Source organism: Camarhynchus parvulus, chromosome 3 (assembly GCF_901933205.1).
Source record: "Camarhynchus parvulus chromosome 3, STF_HiC, whole genome shotgun sequence".
In the NCBI taxonomy this organism is placed as follows: Eukaryota; Metazoa; Chordata; class Aves; order Passeriformes; family Thraupidae; genus Camarhynchus; species Camarhynchus parvulus.
This window is the reverse complement of record NC_044573.1, coordinates 45,469,954-45,493,908: the sequence shown is the minus strand read 5'-3', so window position 1 is coordinate 45,493,908 and position 23,955 is coordinate 45,469,954. Positions and strand designations below refer to the sequence as shown.

At 35.2% G+C, this 23,955-nt stretch overlaps 1 protein-coding gene across 3 annotated transcripts in view; it reads right to left on the bottom strand.

The window, feature by feature from the left end:
* FMN2 (formin 2) overlaps nucleotides 1-23,955 on the bottom strand; it is a 154,494-nt gene that overhangs the window by 114,021 nt on the left and 16,518 nt on the right. The window contains exons 2-5 of one of the 3 annotated variants that reach the window (XM_030946252.1): nucleotides 23,270-23,436; nucleotides 11,149-11,296; nucleotides 9,262-9,270; nucleotides 6,823-6,884 (exon numbers count right to left, since the gene is read on the bottom strand). In XM_030946252.1, the coding sequence (XP_030802112.1) occupies nucleotides 6,823-6,884; nucleotides 9,262-9,270; nucleotides 11,149-11,296; nucleotides 23,270-23,436 (386 nt within the window). The remainder of the gene's footprint in view (nucleotides 1-6,822; nucleotides 6,885-9,261; nucleotides 9,271-11,148; nucleotides 11,297-23,269; nucleotides 23,437-23,955) is intronic. The other 2 variants (XM_030946253.1, XM_030946254.1) reach the window with 2 other exon arrangements.

Genomic DNA, 23,955 nt, shown 5'->3' with positions numbered 1-23,955 from the left:
ACAGCACACATTTTCATCTCTTTTAGCTGTTATCAAAACAATGCATCAGAAACAGAGCAAGACTTACCATTTTGCCACTGACTAGGCAAAGCAGGAAATACATACTACCATTACCTCATACCCATGCTCAGAGATGAGCAACGTCCTGAGAAAAACCACCAAACATGAAAGCTAATCTTGCTTGGAGGAGGGCATTAGTGGAAAAGAGTTTGTACATCATGACCTCCTGATGTTCCACTCAACACTGAGCTGTGCTATGATTTTTATGTGTTTCAGATCTATGATATATGTCTGTCTCAATAAAAGTGGAAAAAGAAAATAAAGAATCTTTGAAACTAAAATGAGCACAGAGGTAAAACTTCATCTTGACATTAACGTTAAGAATACAGATTACAGAAAACAAATTTTAGTCTCACCATGACTAGGAGGAAGAGTGCAAAAATGTGTTATTGTAACTCCACTGAAAAGAATAAAATGTATTGTTTCTTTTAAAAAGGCAAACATTGCCTTCAAGCAAAATAACAGAAGTCAATCCAAGTATTGTGAAGTTTGGATATAATACAAAACACTAATATTTGTTCTGAGAATTAACTGCTTGCATTTTTCTACCACACAGGCATGACATTCTATACTCCTGTTTTTTCATTTAAATGTGTAGTCTGTGATTTATATTCTATGTTTTTGTCAATTATGTCCGATGCAATTTTTTCCCTTTTTTTTTTTTTTTAAACTTCTACCTCATCAGAACTAAATAGAAAATGGGTTCATGATTGTGGTTGAAGAAACAAATTTCATCTTCAACAGGATATTGACCTCTTTATTTAAATGATAGTAATTCATTTATAACTTTTTAATTATCACTTCAAAGGCAGCCATCCATGAGGCTGGTAGACCAAACCAAATGTTTTCATTTCACTGGTTTAAAAAAAACCCAACAACTAACTAACCAAAACAACAGTGACAGAGCAGTGCTTTCTAAATATTTAGTGTTTTGAGGGGTTGGGAAGGTAGAGGATCTGCTTTGAGAGATGCTCAGATTGTTAAATCTTGGTTAGATTAAACAGCGCAAATGTATGTACATTCTAAAGGCTAAGTTATTAATTAGCAGAAAGCTAATCCTTTGACTGAGACCAAAAAAAAAAAAATTCCCGCTGTAGGGCGTCTGCAGGACCGCCTGGGAATGACTTGCAAGTGCCTCGCAATCCATTCAAAAATACTTAACTGCCATCTAGTGGCTGAGTAGGCAGACTTCTTTAGGGTGCCCGTCAGACTGTCTAATAAGTACTTCTTCCCTCATTTCTGATATTTCTATTTGTCCTATCCTTCTTTCATGGCCAAAGAAACCCCACCAGTATCAGATGACAGTATTTAATTACGAAGTGGCTACTAGCCGTGTGGGAAGCAGCGCAGACTGGAACAGTCTCTGTTTAAGCTGTATTAAGGTCTCAACTCAGAGAATCTCACTTCATATTTCAAAAAGTTTAGTTAATTTACCTGCTACAGTTTTAGGAAATAAAACATCTATTTGGGCTTGTAAGGCTTTCTAAAAACAAACCAAAAGATAAACGTGAAAATGGCAGCATGTTTGAAGTGAAAAATAACTTCCAATATTAAGAATCTAAGATTTCCATGAATAAAACTTGAAACTTCTGCATAAAAATTATGTTTCGTGAACATGAACATAAAATACTTGATTTGCACTTAACTTGTCCTGGAGTTCCACAAAGTTAAAGTCCCCTTTAGTCTCTAAGCAAAACATTCTATGACCCTGGCAGTAAAGGCTCCTGCCAGGTTTGTATCACCTCGTTTCCGGCAAACTTTTCTTCCTTTCTGTATGTTTCTGATAAAACATCATTTACTCTGAAGGCTAATAAGAAAACACCATCTACCTACATATGCTTCCTGAAATTCAACTGTTTAAAGCTAAGCAACCCCAATTCTAACATTGGACCTACAATTAGAATTTAAGGTCCTCCACATCACATATTACAAATCTAGTTTACATTTTGCAAGATAAAAAAAACCCAGAAAAATACCTCTGATTTTTTTTAACTTTTTGTTTTCTGAAATTTGGGTATGCTGGCATGATTTTGCAGAAAGTTTACATTGGTACTGTTCTTAAAAGAAGAAATACAATTCTATTCAGTTGATTCATAAGGAAATATCCAAAAATATTCATTTCTGTCATAATCCTTTATTTCCTCAATGAGACAACTGTATATAGTAGATCCTTTTGAATATGTCATACATATTTTTGGTTGGATTTTTTTCCCCCAAGTATGTAACTTATTTTTCCCTGCTGAAATCTACGACTCTGGCAGTCATATCTTTGTAGCAAAAGAATTGTTTTAGACTAACTGTTCATTGCTTCCTCAAGCCTTCTCTTCCCTCTTACAAAAATTAACCTGTCAAAAAGCAAAAGGATGGAAGGGGAATGACACTTCTTCACAGTTTTTTTCTTAATAAATATCTCAAGAAAGAACACGCAGAATCAGGCAGTGTTAAAAATGCCACAGCCACAGAGCTGTTTGTGAGGCAACAGAGGAAGAGTTCCCAATTTTCCTCAGGTTCCTGTTGAAGCCAGTGGTTCACTAGTCTTGTTTATAGTTGGTCTATGTGCTGATGAAAACTGTTTAATACAAAAATAACACAGGTTTTATAGCAGACTACAAATGTCATAACCATCTAAGGCAGGATTATAAAATCTCACCTTTTTAAAAATTCTTTTTTGTATTTCACCATTTCAGACTAATCTTTCGTCTACCTTCTTTATCTTACCTTCACCTATAAAGAATAATCTCTGAAACTTCCTTTAAGAGAGAGTTTGGGCAGCATGCATGTTTCTGAGACAAATCCTAGTGGTGACATTTTATAATAATGAAAAGTAAATTCCAGTCCCCCCAATGTTTTATACTTTTTAAACAGAGTGATTATGTATTTATCTTAAAGGATTTCAGAACCTTTTTTCTTGTATTACTAAGTGTCAAAATTGGAACATTTCCAATCTCACTAAGCTATTGCCCTAAGGAATTACAATAAGTCATAGTCAAAAACTAGCATAAGAACAAAGGTCCCTAATGACAGAGGAGTTACCAGTAAACTGGGGTGGTTAGGAATATTCTAAAGATACACTCCATGAGTCTATTTTTATAAAGCAGAAAGTGTCTTCAAGATGGCAAAACCTGGCTTGCAATTTATTTTTTTAAGATTAGCATTGTTTCCCTATGATATTGCTGGAAAGTACGCCAATAGGTTATGCAGTAGAAACCAGTCTTCAGCACCTCAGAACTGCCAAAATTTTGTCTGGCTTTTAGTACCAATGGAACTACTCGAAATTCCAAAAGGGCATATCATTTTGGTTGAGGATTTATTTTTTGGGTAAAATGTGGTGAGCCAAACCAAAGTAAGACAGAATCATTATGAGCATAAGAATTTTTTGATGACAAGCTTTTCTGATGTAAATGGGGTTTAAATAGTCAGTGTAAACTGTCTTATAACCAAACTGCTATAGACTGCAACAGTATGACAAAACCTTCTCTCCTGAGGTGAGATTACAGGGACCAAGCATGAAGTATTCATTATATCTGGATGCTGACAATTAAATAAATGTAAAAAGGAATTTGTTTTTAAAATTGTGTGGTCCACAGAATAGATTCTCATCACAAATGATGCAACATAGAAATTTAAAATAATTTTATAATATGGTGTATAAAACAATGCTTTTAAGTGCCTTTCAAACAGCTTTAGGTTTCTGGCTCTGTAATGTCCCACTTCTCACCAAAGCCTAGTTTACATGTACTCATCCTACAATTAAAGGATTTATTTTTCTTCATCTTTTTGCTAAGAATCTATTTTTACCTACCATGCAAACAAAATCAAGCTACTCTGAAAAGTAAGTTAAGATGTAAGGAAAAGTACGAGGATAGTACAAAAGATCAGGGGTACAAACAGAACAGAAACTGGCTCTTGCACAAAGTACAGCTGTCAAATTTAAATACCAGGTTTGAATCTAGAGTTTCTAAATTAGGACACTCAATTTTTCTCTTCTTCTTTCACTAAAGGAGTTAAGGCTAACAAAACGTTCTCTGTTCTGGGAACAGAGAACTGGGAAGACTGAGCAGACATCGTTGCTATTTGGCATTTCAAAACCAGGACTTGAAATGGCTGCCAACTTCTCTTACTTTTCCACTGCCTAACAATTCCTGTATTAAAAAGCAAGCACACCCCCACGTCCTTGTTTTTGTAGCTATAATTTAGGAAAAATAGATACTTTGTACTCAAAAAAAACACTCTTAAAAAAAGTCCAGAAATTATGCTGTAAAATATTCAGATTATATATAATATTGTAAAGATAAGGAAATTGTGAGGATTCATATAAAGAAGCTCCTCCAAGTGACAACAAAGTATGCAATCCAGGCTGTATTACTTGTGCCTTTAATTAAAGATATTCTGATTCTTTTTGTTAATTTTTTTTATCATAACTGAGATAATTTATCAGCACATCATGTTACAACTGTATTCTGGCCAATAATCTTCAATTATATTAGTAGTATGTGGGAAACATGTTTTCCCAGAGAAAGGAGAGGGAAGTCTGTAAAACTACTTAGCTGATCAATTCAAATTTTAAACTAGAGCTCTCTTTCATTTATGTATGAAAAGAGAAAGAGAAAAATCACCTACTAGGCTAACTTCAGCCAACATTTTCCTTTTACAGAAATTAAAACTGTAGACCACACAAGAGGGTAGATCTCTAATAGAAACATGTTTGTCACTTAAAAAATGTACAGATAACACAAAGAATGATCTGATTGCAGTACAGGATTTACCTACAAATATGATTGCCATGCTATTTTTTAGATGTATTATAGATTGATGTAGTTAAGCACAGATAGATAGACAGATAGATAGACAGATAGACAGAGAGATAGACAGAGAGATAGAAAGAATATGCTTGACTGCTTTGGACACTACAGAAATAATTTGAACATATGACAACATGTTATCCACATACAGTTCCTCAAAAGAAAAAAACCCTCCACCCTGATTTTTAAAATAAACCAGAATGATGATGACATAATACAGCAAAAACTTGACTTTGTGCAAGTGAGGTGATGCTGTTACTCCTGCAGGCCATTGATGAATAATAGTATAGAATGGAAGAAGTTCATGTTACTGCCATAAGGGATCACCACAGGGTAAGAGGGATGGGTATCTCCTAAACACTAACAAATGGAATTCAGGGATTGAACAAGATACTAGGCTAGTTCTAAAAATAAAGAACAGCTCCCAGCCACAAGTAAATGCCATTCAAGCAATCATGCAGTGCTCAAAAGCTCCTGGTTAAACTTCATTCTCATAGGAATTCTCATAATACTTTTTTTTTAATAGGTAAAATAGCTACATATTCATAAACTTATTTAAATTAATTACATTTCCAATCAGAAAACCATTTGTATAGGTAATTTCTTGCAATGAATTATAATACAAGAGACTGGGTAAATACACTCCTTTCAGGCAATAACTTCCTGGAAGTACAGGGAAAAAGTGCTTTTCCACAATTAATAATTAAAACCATTGTTAGGGAAACCTGGGTGACTGAAATATAAAAATATCATGAGAAAAATATATTTTAGGTTAAACTTATAATACGAGAATGAAGAATTATTTTGTAATATTATTTTAATTAATGAACTGCAGTTTTAAAATGTTCCATATTATGAAGTTAGAAGAATTTAGATAACCAACTAGCAGAAAAAGTTGTTTGGCAAGGCAAGCCATAAAGTTACTACACATACTCTCCCCACCCATGGCTCACGAAATATGTGATCAAGCCCAAATGAAATTTGTATGTCTAATGATCAGTAGTATGTATTTAACTTCACATTCCTTATTTTTCCCTGAAAAGCAAATTGCTGACCATTTTCACAAATGCTGCTTGATACAGTGATGCTTGAATTGTCCTGTCACTAACACAAAAAGCCCCAAAACAAATACCAAATCCCAAAAAAACCACCAAAAAAACCTTAAACCCCACAACAAAACACCCAGAAAACCAAAAGAAACAAAAAACAACCCATAAAAAAACCCAAAACAAACCCAAAGGAGGAAACAAGGGAAACAAGCTGTGAAACAGAGGAGGAAGAAAAGAGAGTCTAGATTCCAAGAGTTTTTGGTCACTGCTTGTTTCAAACCAAGATTTCAGAACTTAGCCTTCCTTCTAATGACTTCCAGAGCAAGTGAATAGTGTTACCCACAAGTAAGACAAGTCTGTTTCCTGTTGAGGAAACAGAATTTGAAGTTCCTCAGTCCCATTAAACTGCACCTCCTTTAATGACAAATAGAAGAGCATGTATGGTGACATTCTAAAAAACAAGATAGACTGTGTTTCTGTGGCATAAGTCCAACCCACATTGTCTCCATTGTCTCAGCATTACATTATCTCCTTTCTAAGTCCAGCATGCCCTCTAAACCTGTTCACATATTACCACTGCTGTAAGCTTGAGGAGTCAGAAAAAAATCCCTGTCACTATCATTTACATGCACTTTTGTAGATTAGCTATGATAATAAGATCTTTTATAACTATTCCTTACTAATGCCATGAGAGGGTTAACTTACTTTTGAGTGCACAATCACATCTTGTAAGAATCACCTTAGGCAGGCTTACACCCACATCCACTATGGAGGATATAAAACATCCTCACTTTGGAATTTTTTCATACAGAACATTTGGTACACAAAACTATTTCAAAAAATGTTTGAAAAGAAGTACTGCTTTTTGCTCTCTTTTAAAAAAATTAAAATCATTTCTGTTAGAATCTTACCTGTGCCTGCTGAACACCACCTATGCATTGCTTCTCTGTTTCTAGGACTGTAGATTTCAACTCTGAATTTGAAAAGAAGATACAGATTTTACAATTCTATAAATTAAGAAAATTACTGATCTTTTAAAATACACATCAAGAAGTTAATGAAAGGAGTAGAAAGTTAAAAAGAAAAGAATGGTAGTGTCCCACTTTCCAAATTATCCCAAAAATTACCTGTCCTTAAAATGGATGACTCTTGCCAACTATGTTTTCCTTTCTTTCACTACCACAGAAATTTGAAAACTCCACAGTGACTAATATGGATCTTAAAAATAGATCAAAACATAAGATACTCCACAGCAAGATCCTATTTCTTATTTTAAAACCAGATTACTTTTCTGACCTTAAATAACTACACTGAGTCTCAGTTTCCTTGCCCTATAGGAAATAATCAGGAAAAGGAAAACAAACAAGCAAAAAACTCCACAGCAGCTACACAGTGCAAAGATCTTTAATCAGTTTAGGAGCTACAGCTTCTTTACTATGCTTCTTTACTGATCATAGCCCATATTTACATATAACAAGAAGTGTTTTTCTCTACACCTGCCCAGAGACAATATGTGTGGTGTCTTTCCTGTATGTTTAAAGAAACCACTATTCAACAGGGAAATCTCTTGACCATTTGCAGAAAAAGTGAAACAGCTGTGAACCAGAGCTTCTGGATTCATAATTTTTGGACACTTGGCCTCCTCACAGCTTTCTGACAATCCCAGCTGTTGGGAAGTGAGACATACAAGGAAGAAGTTTTGTTGCAAGTGTGAGTTATATCACAAGGCTTGAAAATTAACAATCCATAACATTTTTACCTGGCTGTGGATAAGCTGCACCTAGCAAGAAATAACTAATCGTTTCCATTTTAGATTTTTCTGTGTTTGAGAGAAATGTTAGTATCTGTTTGATCTTTGCTCACAACAGATTTATGCAATGCTGATTTTCTAGTATTAGACATGCACCCACAATGCTGAATGCTTTCTGCCATTCAAATTAGTGCAAGTACCTCCCTTACATAAAAGTGCTTAAGAAAATAGGACCAGACTGCTCCTATGTATTGGTCAATATTAAACAATTTAACAGAATTATCTAGCTTATTTTTACCTAAGAAATGTTATCCTTCTAAAAAGGATTCTAAATATAAGCTGAAGTCACGATCTGAGCAGTTAAATTTAAGGTTAGTCAGACAAAATTTGGAAAGACTATGTCCTTCCACCAGACCAACCCTTTTTGTTAAGCAAAATGAAAAAAAAACCAAACCCAAACACTACCACCACAGTTAGAAAAAAAAAGATTCGGGAAAAGAGTGCTGTATGAGAAATGAAACCTTTCCTTTAAAGCAAATTAAACAATTTTTTTTTTTTTTTTTGGGTTTTTTCCTGTTTTTTTAATATACTTTTTTTTTAAGAGACTGACTTAGATTTCAGGTAAACCCAGACTGATATTTAGTGGTCTGAGACTGTTTCATTTTGCAGAAATTGCATAAACTTTGAATGCCTTCACAAATGGTTAAACAGCCCCATGGGAGATGGGATGACTCGACTCTAGTGCCTGCTTACTTGCCGTTTCCTGTGTGTCAAGTAATGTCATCAGCAAAGAATTAAAATAATCGAATTTCAAACACCCTGTTGAGTTTAGATTCAGGCAATGTGCTGAGATGTGATAGTGGTGGAGTGAAATGCCATAAGAAGAGACAGGAAGAGATTGGGTGTTCAAATAGAAAATTAGTCCCACACACATTGATCTTACTGTTGATGTTGGCTCATTTTGTCCAAAAACTTAACTGAATCCAGAACTGAAAAATGCGTTTAGTATAAGTATTTGGTGACTTGAACCCAAATTCATATTAGGCACTTCCAAATGTCTGTTTTTAAATAAATAACCAACCTAAAAAATCACCAAACAACAATAATTAACCTGACAAAACCCACTGCCCCAAAACCCCCAACCACTCTAACAGCCCCTTTCACACATCCAGCAATGCTTCACATGTTACAGAGCATACAGGAACACTATTAAATACAAACTACACTCAACAGATGACTAACTACCTTGAAGAATTTTGTCTCTTGCCTTACTTAAAGCTTGAAGGCCTACTATCTTTTCTAATGCTAATGTATACAATAAAAACAAAGATTCTATAAAAACGTCCTGCTGCATCCTCTCTCAATCAATGCTTTTGTCTAAAATACATGTTTTTGTTCATGAGCTATTTTTTCTAATGTTAATCTCTTTAATCCAGAGAGCAATAATTATATATAAAACAAAATACATCTACCCTGCACATAATAATTTAAACCTTTTAAAAATATTTGTCCCATACACACTGGAAAGATGTAAATACACAAAATAATTTAGTTTAAAATACAGAGGAAGGTGTTTATCCTCAGGCTTCACATCACTCACCTCCAGGTTCTTCCAAATGGCAAGCATGTGAACAATTAAAGAAAGTTAAATTATTCATCTGCCTGAGTTATATTCAAAAGAATTAAAACTTTTCCTTTTCCTCCATGTCCTACATTGAAAAGTCACACCAAATTTAAATAAACACATCTTAAGAACTACTTATATTAAACTTAGAAAACTTCCAATACACACTTTTTTGCTTTATTTTTACCTCTATTTCTTAATATTTTTGTGGGTTTTTTAAGAGGGCAGTGGATGAGAAAAGGAGTAGACAACTCCTGTACACATTACATCTGTGTAGTAGGTATAATAAGCAGAAAAACATAGGATGGAAACAAATCACATAGAAAATAAATACATTTAAGAATTACTACTATCATCCTTTTGATAGGAATACACTTCTAAGTGTATTTTTAAATTTCAAAATATTTTATGTTATCAACATTCTTCTAGATTTTAGAGAAACTAAACTTTTGTTGACTTACACTAACTTCTGCTGGGCTAAAACCTCAAAATAATTTAATTTGAAATTCACACTTTTATTTTTCAAGTGCACAATATATTCATAAATAGCATGATCACACATCCATTAGGTAAGTCTCCCAGCTGAGAAACACAACTCTCAGAGTAGATGGCATTGAATTCTACTGCTACATAAGGCAGCATTTTCATTGAATACAGCATAGAACAGGAGATCATTGGTTAAAACCTGGACTAGTTCAACAATCCAGCACTGCAGAGTTCCACACTCTCAATTGCATCAGTAAGATGGATGCAGAAATGTTTCCTTGATCTCCAACAGAATTCCTTTGGTAAAAAGCATAGCATTAAACAGAAAAATACAGCAGTATTGCATTTTTGTTGGCATCACTTGTTTTGCTTGTGAACACTGAAATAAGTGATACCAGTGAAAGTAAAATGTTGCCATGGTAAAAGGTGTCTGTGCAAGAAATAGTTCGGTCATGTTCCAGAGGAAGTGGCAGAGAAGTCCCAAAGAGAAGCAAATCTGAAATTAACTCCACCCAAAGCCTACAAGTAATACATAGAGATCTGTTGAAATACTGACTTAACTTTTCAAATCTGAGCAATGAAAAGGAGGAGTGGAAAGGAATGAAAAAACTGACAATGCCCAGTGGCTCTTCATAGACAGCATGGGGATGAATGCAGTCTAAAGTTTTGAGAGCTGCTGAATACTAATCAATGGAAAGCAAAGCCTCCAATTACCTGTGGTATTTATGGGTCAACACTACTAACAGAAAACAGGCTTGAAATCCTCTTCTAAATTTCTTTGTCAACTACAAGGGAGGTTTTTTTCTTGATTGGTTTTAATTGTCAGTGTCAACAAAGTTCTTAAAGAGCATGAAGAAGACTGCAGAAATTCATCTGGTAGCATAATCTCACAAACATTGAGGTAAACTAACTTTGTAAACAAGTCCTTGTTTTATTTTTTCAGATACATTTTTCCTACCCTTCTGTCAGCCCAGGACTGCTGAATCTACAAAGGAATATCTCACACCACTTTAATAACTTTAGGTATAGCACCAGTCGGCTTCTGAAGTTTTCATATTTTTAAGAAGAAAAAAGAACTCATATCTCATAGCTCTGAAGGTATGTATACTGGAAAAGAATAAAGATTACAGCACCTGGCAAAATCCATTATTTAACAGATGCCAGGTACGCATCTTGGTTGCTAACAAAAAGAATGCATTTTTGGTGAATATTTTTTTATTAGATTCATACTAGCTGACATTATTTCTGATGCTAATCCAAGGTTCTCAAAACCAGGTGTTTGTTAGTAGCCAAGATACTAAGTTTATATTTCAGATTCTAAAACACAGCAGCCTCCTATATCTTGTACATTTATCTTCTCTGTAGCCAAAACTGTACCTTCTCCTGAAATTTTGCACCTTTGTTCTTCATCTGGAGGTTTGGGTGGAGGCCACGCAGATGGAATTCTCCTTGGAAAGCTTCCTTCAATGTAATCTGTTGAATGTGTGGGTTGGCTAACTGCAGCCCAAGTATAAAGCTGGTCTTGCTGTGATTAAAAAAAAACCAAAAACTGTGGAAAAGTTTGTATAGAAAGACAAGGTCAAAATACCTCAGCTTTTGTTTCCAGTACAAATAACTCAACCTCTATATCAAGACAGACTTGGTTTTATGCTCTTCAGTCTGATAAAGACTTAAGATAAATCTATATTAAAATAGTTATGTTCATTAACAACAGAAAATTAAACTTTTAGTTTTCTACAACCCAACATGTTAAGATACAGTTCAGCACTTTTTTGAGTAAGGATCTCTTTGCCACTTCTCTTCTTACAGCCATAACTCATTCTCTCCATCATGACTGCACTTTGTCACATATGGCCAGTTTTATGGCTTGGAGGGAAATATTTCTTTCCACACCATACATAATCGTTTTACACACAAGTAAGGGAAATGAACAGAATTATTTCAGCAGTAATTAAACTGATATATACACTCTTTGCAGCTCTATTTTTATCCTTTCCATTTTACTATTTTTAGAAAAACAGGTAAAAAGGTGGATCTTCTTTTGGAGTAAAAAGAAAAAAAACCCAAACCAACAGCTAAAGGTATTCTTAGACCTCTGAGCTCAAATCAGATTATATCCTTATTGGTCAACAGCTTTGAGTTTGAGTCTATGATTAAAAGGAGGACACAGAGTTTCTGATGAAAACTAGGGCAAACTTATGGTTTTAGCTAACAGCAAGATTTTAGATGACCACAATTCAAGCAGTTATTCTTGTGACTCCTAGTCTGCATCAGCATGCACAGCTTGTGATTAAACATTTATAATACTGTTAATTCTATAGAGATCATTCACAGCAATTGCACAAGTAACCTAGCAAATGATGTGGAAAGATGCAAATATTGTAGCACAAAACTAGAAAAAACATCAAGTCACAGGATGAAAATACAGTCATATCACAGAAATACCTTCTTACAAAGATGATGTTCATTGGACTTCATTCATTCTACTGACTGAGTAAAAGCTGGTACATATTTCATTTTTAGATTAAACTTTTTTTTTTAATTTGACAGATAATGAACTTAGAAGAGAAATGCAGGAGTAAGAAAAAAATGGTGCTTGTTTTTGGGATAATCACTATTCTATGTGACTACGTTTCTACTTACCTAGAAATAAATTGCTGTAAGAGTAAAAATATTCTATTGGGAGCAACTTACTTGGAACAGACAAATGCTGGTAATAAAGGAAAAACCTCTGTTTTACAGAGGGTGCCTCAGTCAGGGTCAAAGGAAGCTCATTAGACCTTCCCAGCACAAAAAACATGACAAAAATCGAGACACATACATTGACTTTAGATAAAGGTAAAAATAAATGGATAAAAAGCTTAATAAAAAAATAACATCAGGTTCTGTACATAGCCCTGAACTCCGTGATCCTCGAAAAGCCCATCCATTAGAGTAGCATTACCATGCTACTCTACTTGAACATCTGAAAAGGCTTGAGTAATTCAGTCCTTTGAGTCACTTAATTCTTTCCCTTTGTCTATTTCCAGATTTTTAGAGTATATGTGTTTCTGAGATTCTGCCCAATTTCCAATACTGTTTGAGTAAGAAGGAGAGGGAGTTCTACCTGTACATGTTGTGCGAAGAAAAAGTCCTGGATTTTGCTATTAGTCATGTTTCTGTACCATTTAAATCTCAGAAACACAGAGGAAAATAAGACTTGAAAAGTCATTGAGAAAAACCAGAACAATTTTTTTCTTGCCCTTTCTACCACCTTTTACAGTCCAGGGAACACAGGGAAGAACATGCTCTGCACAGGGTTAACTGACTAAGCACAGTTGACTTTCAACAGGATTACATGTAGGGTTATAGGGCAGTAAAACAAATGACAACTGACTGTAGGTAATGTTGACATAGCATAAATGAGGAGGACAAACAGTTAAACTGTTCATGGACGTGACATTTCACCATGCCAGTTCTTGAAAGATATAATAGAATAATTTAGCAACAGATTCTTGAAATAAGATTAGTCTACATTAATCAAGATGTATTTAAAGAAAAAAGAAAACCTCAGAATTATTGTACAGATGGTATACATTATGAAGGTAAGAAAATATGAAGTACCTATGTTCTTGCTGATATAATTTACAGCATATAAAATATAGGCAGTTATAAATTAAAACATCACACAACTTGGTAAAAAACTCTTAACCCAGCATGGGAGCTTTGTTTGTGAGTATAAAAGACAGCATTTTTTCATTTGCATTGCATTTGAGGGGGATTTCTTTGTTTTCTATTCAATACAGAGAAGGACAATAGACACCTCATATAATGGAAATTTATAGATGTAAATGCAGATTTTCAAAAATGCCATGGACTTGCACTATAATGAAAGCATATCCATATAAACAAGGTATTTAACAATAACTACTTTCAGATTACTTGCAAGCTTATAAATGCTATTTAAAATAAGAAAAACCCTCATGCCCTCATGACAGAAAGATAGTCTGGATGGCAAGTTGATAGTCCATAAATTACTTTAAAAGGGAAAACATTAACCCCGTCTCTACTTTCATGCCCTTCAAAAGATGCAAATCATTTGAATACCCTAATTCCTATGTACTGAAGCTATGGTCCAAAACCTAATCCTCTTTATGTTTTGTCTTTAGCTCCTTTTCAGTTAATATACTAACCCACCTCATTTATCCTCTTTTAAATCTGATAATGCCATAAATGTGCATGATTTTTAGAACTGTTTGAAGAAAGAAATATGCAATTCTGTGATGCTGAAGTCCTGTTCTAGCAAAAAAACCCAAAATAATCCAAATTTATAAAAATGAGATTTGCTTTTAGTATTAATAATTACAAAGTGATCAACCATGAACCTAGATTTTTACATTCAAATTTTTCTCCTTTAATCTTTTCATTTCAGAGGCAATTTTTACTAAATATCATTGTACATACAGTCAGTGAATACACTTACCGTGATCAAGTTTTGGATACATCTGGAATTTCCCCTTCACCTTGCTCAGACTCCACTATTTAGTCTTTAAAGCATCTCTTTTGAGGGAAAAAAAAAATCACACACATGTCCTAGTAATAAATGATCCCAGTCTTATTTATTCAGACTCATATCTGAAAGCTTCAAGCTGTTTGAGTCCAGTGCACTAAGCATGATGTCAAGAAGAGTTCTTGTTTCCACACATCCTTACACAGCACTTTCCACTGGTTCTTAAAAGTGCAGAGCATCTGCACATGGGCGAGGCAAACTGCCTGCAGGATCTGATGGTACCTAATCAATATACATTTTACCACTTATAGATGCTAGCACTTAGAATCACAGAGTCAGGTCTGTAGTTTAACTCACTCTCTTCCCAGACAGCTCTCAGTATACATAGAGGATGGCTTTTTGTTACAACTTTTCATTCTCTGGTACCACAGCGTTACACTTCAACTATGTAAAAAATTAAATATCAAATATTCACTTTACTGCTCAAGCTGGAGATTCTTTCCGGCTCATCTTTAAAAATGGAAATGAATGTTGGAAGCTACTGAAAGAAATGCCCCTAGCAAATGCCATGTGGCTGGTGGACCCAAAAGCAGGGCCCTCAGTTAGATCTGCAGCAAACGTCAGAAGTCATTCTGGCGGGCCTGGACCTTTCAGAAAAGGGGTCACACGTTTTTCACACAGAGAAACCAGTTTTGTTCCCTGGGCCACAGACTGAATTACAGATTAGTTTATCCCTCACTGCAGGAATATAATATGCAACATTGAATGCATGCTATATTTCTCCTGGAGACATGCAGGTAGTACAACCATCTGCTCAATGTTGTTTCAGTTTTTAATCAGCTGTTTATCTGCTTCCAGTTCAAAGAACAAAAACAGCCATTGTGAGAAAGGCTTAAAAGATGTATAGGAGATGGAGTTGAAATAGCAATAGGTGTATGCACCTTCACCCCAAATGGCTGCAAAAGCATGAAATAGCAATGTGAGGATCAAGGGGGAAAAAATCTTACCAGAAGTATTTAGAAAATTCTCAAGGCAAAAAGCCAAAGCAAAGTCAGGTGGGAAAGGTGAGGCAGTGCAGCAGCACAATGCTCTAGTATTGGGTAGCAGTAGAGGGAGAAAGTACTTTAGCAGTACCTGTAAACTTTCTTCCATGACAGTGCAATGGTACTAACGTGCCTGATGGTTCCTGTATTGAGCTGGGATGTAATAAGGCTCTATTTTGCAGAACTTTTTTTTTTAATAATAAACTTGAAAATTTCTTCATCAGAACGATAAACATTCAGAGTTATCCTGAAAAGGGAAGAACAGGAGCGTTGGCATGTTCTCAGGCAAGTATAAATGGGCCAGGAGTAAGCACAGAGCAGTGCTTACGAGAAGGTTCCTACTCATCAAGTGGTTCTGGATGAAATTCTTTCAGTGGGAAGAAGTTGAAGAATTAAGAGAGGAAAAAGTATAACTGCATTTAAGATGTAATGAGATGAACTCATAGAGGAATTCTGTTTTATGTTACTTGGGATAAGAAGGGACCAGACTCCACATCTCAGAGGTGTTTTCCAGGCTAAGAGCTCCAAAGAGCTTGTCCAAATTTGTATATAATTTCTTGGCATTTAGTCTGTTTCAAGTGTGTGGAAGGAATTAATTTTTTTCCCATTCAGGAGGTTTAATCATTCTAGTATAGTAAGCATGCAGCCTCTAAAATGAAAGAAAGTCCACTGCATGTTCTCCACTGCATACAAAGAGTTAATTGCAGAAGCAAGGTTTTAGTTTGAGAAACTAGAGCCAGACTACCTCAAAATGCTCTTATCAGCAGGAGACTGCTTTATTTTAAGCAGCTTTTTAAATAAAGAAATCAATACTTTTAAGAATGGGGAAAGTGGTTTACTTTTTGAGGACAGGTTCAGTAACAAAGCTCTGTCTTGCCGCTGACAGAACCCGAGCAGTGATTAAACATGGCCCTTGACTTTGGCTGCACTAGTGAGCACAGATGCTTTCCAGCAAGTCCTTCATAATACTGTAATGTATAGCTGAAGCAGCACTTTATCCTCATGAACTAAATTTGTTACATAAGCATTTTACATGAGTCAAAGGGTTTTTTTTCTTTTCAGAGAACCAATGTGCCTTGACAATGAAGTTAAAAGCACTTCAATTGTCAAAAATAATGAGACATTTATTTCCCATAAATGACTTCAGCCTCCTCAACCAAAGAGAAAAAACATGTTTGATCTCATCAAACTTCACTCAGGATTCAACACTATATCCCAGGAGAGGCAAAAGAAAGCCAATAGCTCTGAAGTTAAAGCTCTCACTAGGAAAGGAAATCAGGAAACTAAATTTCAGATTTCACATCTATTCTCATTCTGTTACAGTGTTGTCTTGGTCTTCCTGTACCCCAGTAACTTCTACATTTTTCAGAGCTGAATAGGTTCAACTGGTGAGCTTACAGTAAACTTTCCTTGGAAGAAGGAACAGTGGCTAATCTTCAAGAAAACAGATCAAGACCTAGCTTCTCTACACACCCAACCAGAACACCCACTTGGAAGGCCACATCCCAAGACCACCAGGTTATCATCTACTACTGACAGGACCTGAGGGTTTGTCTTCTCATTGACTCATCAGAAAATGTAAGCTGCGACAAGAAGCTTCCTCATCAGGAATTGTTTTCATTTATACTGACACAGTTCTTCCATGAGTTTGGACTCTGAAAAATTTGAATTACACAAATCAAACTGCTTACTTAGAAAATTTCTCTATGCAATTTGGCAATGTAATTTTTACTATCGTAAAAACTGTCTTTGAAAGAGATATGCAATATATATGCAAATTCAACCCTCAATTTATTTGCAATTCCAAGTGAGAAAAGACATCTTTTTGTGACTGACATTCTGAAGAAACAGAACTAACCTACAGAAAGTCATAAAATATAAATATCTCTTGAGGTGACAGGCTGACCACCACCTTCATCATATGCAAAATGATACTAAAAAATTTAAACAGGTGGTATAAACTAAACATTCAGTATATGGATCTTGAGGCAGATCTTCAGAACAACAAGCAAGTTATCAATGTTCGTTGCAAAAAAACAAACCCTGAAAACCTAGCAACATCCTACACATAAAACATCTATGTTGAAAGTGCATATAGTAGCATCACCACAAGGAAACAGAACAGAGAAAGAAAAAGAAGAAAAGAGTAAAAGGAGTAGAAGACCTCAGGACCTGAGCTGCTAATGGTGGTAAATTTTTTTTGTTTGGTTTGGTTTGGTTTTGTTTTTTAAGAATGGAAGCAGAGAAGTAGAATAAGAACCATACTTTGGCCCAATGATCAACGGACTGTTTGCATTGTACTACACTCAAGAATGTTCAGAATTGCTCACCATAAAAGACAAAGTGCCACTAAGTGTGACTGGGCAATGGAAGAGGAGACATGGAGGCTCTGATTTGGCCAAAATGAGCTGCTATGGTAACCTACACTAGAAACAAAGATTGAGACAGTAGATTAACCATCTGTTTTCAGTCCTCAATTTTCACTTGTTCACTTTTAAAGTCTTATTCGCTATTGACACCAATGTATTATGATAAAATCGAGTACTCCAATGTACTGCTCTGATAAATACTGCTCTGAGATGAGACTGCATTCAGTCTTACGTATTATATGCCCAAGCATTGAAAGTATGCTTGAAAAAATGCTGCGTGCATTGTTGCCAGCTATGCACTGCAATTTAGAATTAAAGTTCTCCTAGCTGCTGTCAGTACTTGGGAAAGTTCTTTGGAAACGGATCACTGGTATCTTCTGTCTCTGTCTTCTGAGAAAGGAGTCTATTTACAAACTGTTTTCCTACTAATTTTCAGACTGATATCAGCAGTGCAGATAAGTTAAAATTAAGTCAAGCCTTCATGTCACTAATTTCTCTTCCTTCCGATTTGCAAAGTCCCACCATCTGCTCCTACTCAGCAGAAAGAAAGCAGAGTCTTTATTTCCTTAGAAAGCATTTGCATCACCACAGGTGGCCAGGAGATAATAGGAAAACAGCCATTTTTTGCAGCATTTTCCATTCATGCTGTCTGTCTCTCTGCTTCCTTGGGGAAGCATTATTTCAGAAACAGATGACAGCCTAGTTAGGCATCATAACTGCAAATGGCACAAGGGGAAGTGCCTATCCCAAACTGTCAAACATGACTGCATAAAATCACATCATAACAGCAAAAAAAGATACCGGCCAGAGACTTTATTTAGCCCTTTCATTATAGAATGTGCTGAAACTGCTAATAAATCAAGAAGGCATTAACAGCTGTACTCAACTGAGTAAGAGCATTAAATATAAGCACTGAAAAGAGATGCAGAGATATAGCGGAGTCAAAATCAAATCACAAACAAGGAAAGATTAAAGAAAATGATATTTTTTAGTGCCACTTGAAAACTAGTCATTACATTGTCAATGTCAGGATTATTTTACTCTACTAAGATAATATAATGAGGTACCATGCTAAAAAGCTTGAGACTACAGCTGCACTACATTAGGAAGATAGGTAGGTCTCACAGTGAAAGTGACAAGACACGGGGCAAAGGCCTCAAGCTGCACCAGGGGAGGTTTAGATTGGGTGTAAGGTAAGATTTCTTCATTGAAAGGGTAGTCAGGCATTGAACAGCCTGCCCAGGGGAGTGATGGAATTACCATACCTGAAACTGTTCAAAAGCAATGTTGATGTGGCACTTGGGAATATGCTTTAATGGTGAACATGGTGGCGCTGGGGTAGGGTTAGACCTGATGATCTTAGAGGTCTCTGCCAACCTTAACAATTCCATGATTCTATGGCTTCTGAATGGAAGGCTTTTTCACAAGGCATTAATGTCTTGTATATAATTCACTCAGAGGATGTTTTGTTTTATTTGAATCTTTAGAAACCCTCTTGAATAAGTCACAACTTCTGAAAAGGGAGAAATTTAAAAGGCAATACCTATTCAAAAGACTAGCAATTTTTTCAGAGAACACACTTTCTGTAGGCTTTTACTAATCTATCTTTCTAAGTTGCCCATTTACTTGCTCACTTTATTTTTTAGTTAAACTCTCTGTTTTTATTTTATAAAATACTAGCAGAAGCATGAAAGACTAAAGATAGCCTGATGAGTAAGTTGTCATGACATAAATGAAGCAATAATTAGCAGCCTCCCTTGCAAACAGGAAACTAGCAGTAAGGGCAGCGTATGTCTAGACAGAGAACGTGCCACTGAACATTTACTTACTCTTTAAGATGCTCTTTACATTGTAGGAGTAGGTAGGAAGAGCTATAACAAAAGCTTCCTCTGCTTCTTAACAGCCAAATCTTAAAAACACCAGTCCTGGTCTTTTTATATTACTTTTAAAGCTTTGTTCAACTTGTATTTTTCAGAGTAATCTTTTATTCTGGGCAACTGCCATCAGCTTTCAAAAGAAACAATTGATAAAACAGCCTAAGATTGAACATGCAAGATTTTTCATAAGTTCTTAAAACAGTTCTAAAATTTCTGTCCTTTGGGCTAATTTGACAAAAAGTTCAGAGATACTTCATGAACATGTCATCCCCAATCATCACTAAAAGACCTGAGTAATATAAAAGCCTTTGGAAACTGGACACTATCCTCAGCATAAATGTGGTGACAGCTGTTGATTCTCTGAAGATTTGTGCTCTAGTTTAGCATTTGTTGATCCTTCTTGTTTGCCATATATTAAAAAAGGCGTAAGCATCACATCCACAAACCATAGTGTACACCAGAGACACAAATGCCAAGAATTCAAATTAAACTGAATTCTAGGAGCCATTATAAAACTAGCCCGAGAAACTAAGAGCTGTGAAAGTTGTCTTTACTTTTAATGCACTGTTAAATTGCAGCCAGACAAAAGGGAAGAGAAACAAATAGGATCCAAAGAGAAATCAAAAAGAGGGCTTGTATTATTTTCTAATAGTCTACACTGAAGCCTGGAATGTCTTGGTACTAAAAAAGCAAACCAGATCTCTTGCATTACTGAGAAAACAGACACAAGATTTGGATAAACATTTTTAAGACAGGGAGAAGTAGAGGTGACCAGCAGGCATGAATAGTAAAGAAAATGAGAATATAATCAAAATGTGCAATTGCAAACATTTCAAGAGATTTCAGCATTAGCCATGTTAAATTAAATTCTAGAGGTCATCCAGAAAAGGGCATCAGAGGGAAAGAATCGAACTTTTAAATAATCTGTTTCTATTAATCTCAAGCCATGAGCGATAGATCATAGAGTGAACAAAACTTACTGAATTGTTTTCATAAAGTGTAACCTAGCGTCTCCACAAAATCAAGTCTGTGGGATCACACTTAAGCAAGAATGGAATAATGGATTTAGTTAAATTAAAAAAAATTAGTACTTTTAAGTTCAGATACAAGGGATAAGTCACAAAAGGAGAAAAGGATTCAAGGATGGGTTTCAGTGGAAAAAATGTTGGAAATCCTGCAAAAAAAAATTCTGAAAGAGTGACCTAAGAGACTTTACAAATACCAGACTAAGATGAAAATCAAGAGAGGCAAAGTAGTAACAGTAAGGAACAGGCAGGCACCATGGCTTCAAGAAGAAGGAAGGAAGGCCAACAAGGTGGCAGGGACACGGACAGGGCTACAGGAGCTTTGCTGAGGGCAGTTTCAGCAAAATGAAAAGGATATCAGCCAAACTACAGGCAATCCAAAATTGAACTAGAGGTCTGATGAACTCAGAGATGAACTAAGAATATGGGTCTGGCTCTGCTCCTAATTTTGGAGTAGGGTCAAAGAAGATGTACCTCTTAATTCTAGATGGGTGAAATTTAGATATTAAGGCTAGTCATTAATTAAGTCCTGATTCCTAAGTCTTTAAAATAAGCCGTTAGGTCAACAATAAAGTTTTGCTCTAATGAATTTAAAAAATGCAAACAAACAAACAAGAAAAATGTGAATAGTAAGAAAACCCCAAAATATACACATCGAGAGAGATGCAAGAGAGGACACAACTAATCAACTTACATGTCCTTTTTAAAGCAATATTCAGAATCACCATAATTTTTTTCAAGCTAATTTTTAAATGTTTCATTCCCTAACATAACAATTAGCATTTATTCCTGTAAAATACTTTAAATTTACTCTAAGAAGCAAGGAGATGCCCAATTTTCAAGTTTTCAGCCATTAAATTTTCTACTGCAAGTTCTAGATACTTTTGTTTCAGAGAACATGTAATGAATAAACTGATAGGTGTTCCTGTACTGTCCTTGGTCACCAAGGCTGGAGTAGAAACATATTCCAAAACTCATCATCAGCAGCTCCTAGCTCTGCACAATGTGGAATTCAATTATGGAGATCTGGTGTTCAAGACAGCTGTATGCTCCTTTGAAGTACGATGAGCTACTGGTTACATAACAGGGCTGTACCACACTTCTAATATTGTTTTACCAGGAGTGTGATCTATTTATGGGATTTATACAGAAAAATAGTCACAGAAACTGTGACATTTGTGGCTTACTGATAGACTGAGTCACATTAAGATCACTGCTAATCCAGCAACATCTTAAATTCCTGACCTTGACAGATGGTTGACATGGCACTCGGCTACTATGTCCCTCCTTTTGCATGTGTTAAACAAAAGATAACTAAAGTATCTGTTACTCAGAAAAAGCACGGTATATCAGTATAAAAAAAGGTGTGTTTTCTGTTTACTTGCAAGCTTTGAATTTGAGAAAAAATCTATTTAGAATGCAAGAGAAACTTTTTAAAAATGTGGCATTCAATAATCTATAGGAAATTGCTGAATATATGGTAACAGCAATGGGAGTAGAAAACATTACTGACTCTTTTAAACAACCTGAAAAATAAGAGGCTTTTCTTTTCTAGTAACTTTTATGAGTATATTTAACCACAAGCACTTTCAAATGCTGTGTGATTTTAAGTTGCCTGAGTAACCCCAGTTTTATAGTTAAACTGCATTTTCCAATTAATTTCAAAAACCAGTTAAAAAATGTCTCAAATGTTGCATCTTAAAGAAAAACAAACAGTAACACCAAAGCCAAAATATAAACATATAATATTGTTAGAGAACTTTGTAGATAAACTGGGTAATTTAGGACTGCTTGTGTAAGAATTCAGTGGAAAAAAATTATTCTCACAGTTATCCCTTTTCCAGTTGTATAAACTATTCTTCAGGAAAGATTTAAAGAGTTAAGAAGTAATCATGTTCTCATATCTATGCCCATTCTTTTTTGGCTGTTTGTAACCAAAATTCAGCTTAATGTGTAGAGTAGGGATGATCTTAACTACATCAGCAAGACATTAAGTAGATTAGTTAATATTTGTATACTATTTTGAAATTAATTAGTAGAGAGAAAAACCCTAATTATCTTCAGCCATATAAAATGGTGTTAAGTGCTATAGGTTACAACAAGAAGATCCTAATGTTGAACTAATTATCCAAGAGAAAGGAAAAGTATGTAAGGTTTATGTCTACACCCAGGTTTGTAACAGTAGGCAAACACCTGGCCAGATAGCCCACAGGTACAGATAACAATATAGCTGGAATCCCAGCATATTTGCATTGACCCCTGCACTATTTTGTATCAAAAGTATTTTCAAGGGAAAAAAATAAAACAACCTAGCATAGACATCTAGTTTGGGTTCTGTGAAATTTTGCGACATGCTGTTTTCTGGTTTTCCTTTGATTTATATTTTTTGGTGAAGCAGCTGTTGATGGAAACCTTGCTAGTCATACAGAGTGCTTGGATTCAAAGAAGACAATGAAAACTGCAAATGAAGAATAGACTAAGATATGACTTAAAAAGTTATGAAACCAAGTTCTAGGAGAACATGCTTATGTGGTTACAAAAGCGCACATACCTTAGCAGAGACAAATAGCTGGTCACTCTTCTTAGGGCAATTTTCATTAAAACGACAAACCAAATTCTTTCAGGAAGGATAAACTATTACAAAATCATGTCCTGCTTCTCAAAAGACACAAAAGACATCTTTTTCAGTACTTACATCAAACGTGGGTGTGCTTTGCTTGGCACTCTGGTTACAGGGCTCTCTGAAGCAGTCAGTGAATGGAAGCAAAAGACCCATCGCAATAATGCGAGAACAGAGCTTTTCTGCTTCTTCTTGTGGTGCATTTTCCTGCTGGCTGAAGAGCTTTTCCAGCAGAGTTCGTCCTGCCAAGGTGATGAGAGAGCAACAAGAGTTTGTAGCTACATGCAGGACATGTGTATTTAGGCATTACAATGTGAATTGAAAACCTGAATTATTAGAAGTAAAAAATATTTAATAAAAAATATTCTTAAGAAATGTATCTGATAGTTAGTCTTTAATATAAAATATTTCTACATAATGATTGTAAGTGCTCTAGAACCTGATTAATTAGGATCAAGAAAATTTTCAAGAAAAGTATGTATATATGTGCCAGCCGCACTGTGAAGTATGAACAAAAAACCATGAGTTGTTATTGTAGCATCAATTTCCTATAACATTTTCCTGAAAAGAAAATCAAGACATTACCAAGAGATGAAACAACTTCTTCCAAAGATGTCACACAAAGTTAATACAGTTTAGGCTGTCAACTCCTGCAATGAGCCCTTGTTTTTTGAATCATGAAATTGTTATAGTCTTTGAGAAATTTTGCTGTGTTTCTTTGGAGAAACTCTCAACAAAAGAATAGTAACAAAAAACCCTCA